This window comes from Oncorhynchus gorbuscha, unplaced genomic scaffold (assembly GCF_021184085.1).
Source record: "Oncorhynchus gorbuscha isolate QuinsamMale2020 ecotype Even-year unplaced genomic scaffold, OgorEven_v1.0 Un_scaffold_666, whole genome shotgun sequence".
Lineage (NCBI taxonomy): Eukaryota > Metazoa > Chordata > Actinopteri > Salmoniformes > Salmonidae > Oncorhynchus > Oncorhynchus gorbuscha.
Window position 1 is genome coordinate 229,012 of NW_025745759.1, and position 5,603 is coordinate 234,614.

General features: G+C 42.0%; 1 protein-coding gene across 1 annotated transcript; it reads left to right on the forward strand.

Moving 5' to 3' along the window:
- LOC124019753 (forkhead box protein I1c-like) lies at nucleotides 1-5,317 on the forward strand. Its single transcript, XM_046335177.1, has 2 exons — nucleotides 1-598; nucleotides 4,412-5,317. The coding sequence occupies exons 1-2, from the start codon at nucleotides 16-18 to the stop codon at nucleotides 5,053-5,055; spliced, it is 1,227 nt and encodes a 408-aa protein (XP_046191133.1). The 5' UTR covers nucleotides 1-15; the 3' UTR covers nucleotides 5,056-5,317.
- Nucleotides 5,318-5,603: the final 286 nt, after the last annotated feature.

The window sequence follows — 5,603 nt, forward strand, 5'->3', positions numbered from 1 at the left end:
CCTCCCGAGTGGAGCATGAACTCCATCGACCCTTCAGTACACCACACCTCGTCTTCAACAGCAAGCTCTCTCCAACCCCAGCCCAAGAGCACCCAGGAGCCGCCGGAGATGGCTGTCTACTGCGATAACTTCAGCATGTACCACCAGCCTGGACTCCAGAGCGCACAGAGACCGTCTGGATACGGCCTGGGAGATTACGCGTCATCCCTGTGGTTGAACGGGCCCCCTGTGAACTCCTCCACCCCCTACCTGCACGGAAACAACACAGCATCCTTTATGCCACCTTCCTACGGTACCCAGCGGCAGTTCCTTACCAACTCTCCCGGGTTCGGGGGTCCGGACCTGGGTTGGCTGTCCATCGCCAGTCAGGAAGAGTTGCTAAAGCTGGTCCGTCCTCCATACTCTTACTCTGCGCTCATCGCCATGGCGATCCAGAACGCACACGAAAAGAAGTTGACCCTGAGTCAGATCTACCAGTATGTCGCGGATAACTTCCCGTTCTACAAGAAGAGCAAAGCGGGGTGGCAGAACTCTATCCGACACAACCTGTCACTCAACGACTGCTTTAAAAAGGTCCCCCGCGATGAGGACGACCCAGGTATTATCCCGTCCTGTTCTATTTTTATCTTTGTGGTCCTTCTGTAGCTCAGTTGGTAGAGCATGGCGCTTGTAACGCCAGGGTAGTGGTTCGATTCCCGGGACCACCCATACGTAGAATGTATGCACACATGACTGTAAGTCGCTTTGGATAAAAGCGTCTGCTAAATGGCATATGTTATTATATATATTAACATCTAGGGCCATTTGTAGATAGATTGAATTAATCAGGTAGGCTATGTGATTCAGCTGTCGTTTAGAAATCCTATAAAAACACGTTTAAAAGTTTGGGCCTAAAACCGATTGAACAAATTGGTGTAGGCCTGTTGCTAAACTAACGTAGGAGGCGTAAAACAAAACGCCTGAGTGGGAGTTGCCACGTCTGATTTTCAATGGGAAAAGAAGATATTTTGAATTAGCTAATTCCCTTATAAGCAACTCCCGCTAAGGTTGTCAGTTCAAATCATTTCGATAAAATAAAGGGTTATTCAAACCATATGCTGATAATTGTTCATTTTATCCTTTATTTTGAAGACTATATTGCGTATCATTGTGCATATTAAATCTAGGAATTGTTATCAGCAGTGTCCCATAGACTTGAGATGAGTCAAATGTAATATATCTAATATATTGACTGGCCTTTGCTTCTTTAGCATGGGACATAGAAATAACTATGAGGTCATTTTAGAGATTAGAATATATATTATTCTAGAGTTTAGATTAGATATGTGGTCATTCTATAGATTAGAATATATATTATTATGTAGATTAGATTAGAACTATTTGGTCATTCTATAGATTTAAAATATATATATATATATATTATAAACACGTGTAAAAGTATATATATATATATATATATATATATATATATATTATTCTGTATATATGTTATTCTGCAGATTAGATTAGAGCTATGAGGTCATTCTAGAGATTAGAATATATATTATGTAGATTAGATTAGAACTATGTGGTCATTCTATAGATTAGAATATATAGATATATAAACACGTGTAAAAGTATTATATATTATTCTAGAGATTAGATTAGAACTATGAGGTCATTCTAGAGATTAGAATATATATTATTATGTAGATTAGATTAGAACTATTTGGTCATTCCATAGATTAGAATATATATTATTCTAGAGATTAGATTAGGACTATGTGGTCAATATTAGATTGCCCCAAAAGTTTGTTATAATACACTGTAAAAAAAAAACTATTGTTTTTACGATAATTTACTGGCCGCCAGTTACCTGTAAATTACTGTAAATAAAGGTACATTATGTTACCGTAAATGCGTTTAACATTACTATAAAGTTTAGTGTCAGAAACTTTATGGATTACAACATAACAGTTAGCTTGTTATTAGATGCTTCGTGTCCATACTGAGTGGGCCTTCAGTTTCCTACCATGGCAGTTTATAGATAAAAGGTTTGATATCCTAATATGGGCAGAGTGGAGCCAGAGCCTGAGTATTAGTATTATTCACCCATATTCTAGGGAATGACACAATTTTAACCCCAAACTCATTCAAATTAATAGCTACCTAGACATTGATTTCCTCATCAGTGTATCATTCCAAAGCCAGAGTATTAGGTGCATCACATAACTGTTTGTGATAATGTGCACAATACTAAACTACTACAACATTATGTGGATTTGTACGTATAAAGTGTCCCCCACATGGAATGAGTGGCCCGCACATGGAATGAGTGGCCCGCACATAGAATGAATGGCCCGCACATGGAATGAGTGGCCCGCACATGGAAAGAGTGGCCCCCACATGGAATGAGTGGCCCCCACATGGAATGAGTGGCCCGCACATGGAATGAGTGGCCCCCACATGGAATGAGTGGCCCCCACATGGAATGAGTGGCCCCCACATGGAATGAGTGGCCCCCACATGGAATGAGTGGCCCCCACATGGAATGAGTGGCCCGCACATGGAATGAGTGGCCCCACATGGAATGAGTGGCCCCCACATGGAATGAGTGGCCCCCACATGGAATGAGTGGCCCCCACATGGAATGAGTGGCCCCCACATGGAATGAGTGGCCCGCACATAGAATGAATGGCCCGCACATGGAATGAGTGGCCCGCACATGGAAAGAGTGGCCCCCACATGGAATGAGTGGCCCCCACATGGAATGAGTGGCCCGCACATGGAATGAGTGGCCCCCACATGGAATGAGTGGCCCCCACATGGAATGAGTGGCCCCCACATGGAATGAGTGGCCCCCACATGGAATGAGTGGCCCCCACATGGAATGAGTGGCCCGCACATGGAATGAGTGGCCCCCACATGGAATGAGTGGCCCCCACATGGAATGAGTGGCCCCCACATGGAATGAGTGGCCCCCACATGGAATGAGTGGCCCCCACATGGAATGAGTGCCCCCACATGGAATGAGTGGCCCCCACATGGAATGAGTGGCCCCCACATGGAATGAGTGGCCCCCACATGGAATGAGTGGCCCCCACATGGAATGAGTGGCCCGCACATGGAATGAGTGGCCCCCACATGGAATGAGTGGCCCCCACATGGAATGAGTGGCCCCCACATGGAATGAGTGGCCCCCACATGGAATGAGTGGCCCCCACATGGAATGAGTGGCCCCCACATGGAATGAGTGGCCCCCACATGGAATGAGTGGCCCCCACATGGAATGAGTGGCCCCCACATGGAATGAGTGGCCTCCACATGGAATGAGTGGCCCCCACATGGAATGAGTGGCCCCCACATGGAATGAGTGGCCCCCACATGGAATGAGTGGCCCCCACATGGAATGAGTGGCCTCCACATGGAATGAGTGGCCCCCACATGGAATATTGCTGCTCATAGGGCTTTATTCCTTTATTTTTTCACACAAGTCTTCATTCTGTATCCGGGTTTCATTTATTTGATCCTGTAATGTTTTTTTATCCCAGCATTAGTTTTCTCATGTTTAGGATGAGCACATCTCCCTCCAGTTCTTCATTGGATATGTACATATTACTAATGTGTATATATTAATAATGTTTTAACATATAAATACTATATAATAATGTCTTATCAATATATAAATACTATATAATAATGTCTTATTAATATATAAATACTATATAATAATGTCTTATTAATATATAAATACTATGTAATCCTGTCTTATTAATATATAAATACTGTATAATACTGTCCTATTAATATATAAATACTATATAATAATGTCTTATTAATATATAAATACTATATAATAATGTCTTATTAATATATAAATACTGTATAATACTGTCCTATTAATATATAAATACTATATAATAATGTCTTATTAATATATAAATACTATATAATATTGCCTTATTAATATATAAATACTATATAATAATGTCTTTTTAATATATAAATACTGTATAATAATGTCTTATTAATATATAAAACTATATAATATTGCCTTATTAATATATAAATACTATATAATAATGTCTTATTAATATATAAATACTGTATAATAATGTCTTATTAATATATAAATACTGTATAATAATGTCTTATTAATATATAAATACTATATAATATTGCCTTATTAATATATAAATACTATATAATATTGCCTTATTAATATATAAATACTATATAATAATGTCTTATTAATATATAAATACTATATAATAATGTCTTATTAATATATAAATACTGTATAATACTGTCTTATTAATATATAAATACTATATAATAATGCCTTATTAATATATAAATACCGAATAATAATGTCTTATTAATATATACAGACTATATAATAATGCTAAAGTTTCTATTATTTATGTTCCAGGTAAAGGGAACTACTGGACGTTGGACCCTAACTGTGAGAAGATGTTTGACAACGGGAACTTCAGGAGGAAGAGGAAGCGTCGCTCCGACTCCACTAACAGCACCAAAACAGAGGACGGCCGAGCAGCCCCGCCCATCAAGACCTTAGACAGCCCCCAGCTCCTAGGCCCCGCCTCCCCAGACATGGAGGTGGTCAGTGAGGGGCACAAGAGCTCCTCCCCCCTGGGCCTGGTGTCCGGTGGCACTCCGTGTTTTAATAACTTCTTCAGCAGTATGGCTGGGCTGGGCTCCGGGCCTCTAGGGGCCTCCGTTCCTCTCTCCTCTGGTCCCTCCAGCAGACAGACTAGCTCTCTGGGGCTGGTCAACGAGCTGACCAATAGGAACATTACAGCCCTCCATAGCAGCCCATACCACAACCACACACCCCACACCCCCACCCCAGGCCAGGACAGTCACAGCCCGGGACTCTCAGAGGCGGGCCTCGGGGGCCACGGCCACCCAGCAGACAGCCTGTCTCCCTTCAACAGAGGACTGTACTACAACACATTCAGTGGAGGGGGGCAGGCAGGACAGTTCAACAGCCACTTCTATAACAGCTTTAGTGTCAACAACATCTTATACCCCCGAGAGGGCACAGACGTATAGTCACTAACTTATAGCCACATATAGCATATAGTGTATAGTCACGGACTTATAGCCACATATAGCATATAGTGTATAATCACGGACTTATAGCAAGGGGCTATGACAGGTCTAGGTGGTCAGCCATATCAGAGGGCTTGGCAAACCAGTCAATACATAAGGACTTCACAGGACAGATACAGACCAGTCCATTCATATGACAGAGACAGACCAGTCCATTCATATGATCTTCACAGGACAGAGACAGACCAGTCCATTCCTATGGCCTTCACAGGACAGAGACAGACCAGTCCATTACTATGGCCTTCACAGGACAGAGACAGACCAGTCCATTCCTATGGCCTTCACAGGACAGAGACAGACCAGTCCATTCATATGACAGAGACAGACCAGTCCATTCATATGACAGAGACAGACCAGTCCATTCATATGGCCTTCACAGGACAGAGACAGACCATTCATATGGCCTTCACAGGACAGAGACAGACCATTCATATGGCCTTCACAGGACAGAGACAGACCATTCATATGGCCTTCACAGGACAGAGACA

Bases quoted from the DNA above. Each gene is read 5' to 3' on its own strand.
- LOC124019753 (XM_046335177.1), top strand. From the start codon at position 16: ATGAACTCCATCGACCCTTCAGTACACCACACCTCGTCTTCAACAGCA. The intron at 599-4,411 runs GTATTATCCCGT...TTTATGTTCCAG, and splicing joins CCGCGATGAGGACGACCCAG to GTAAAGGGAACTACTGGACG.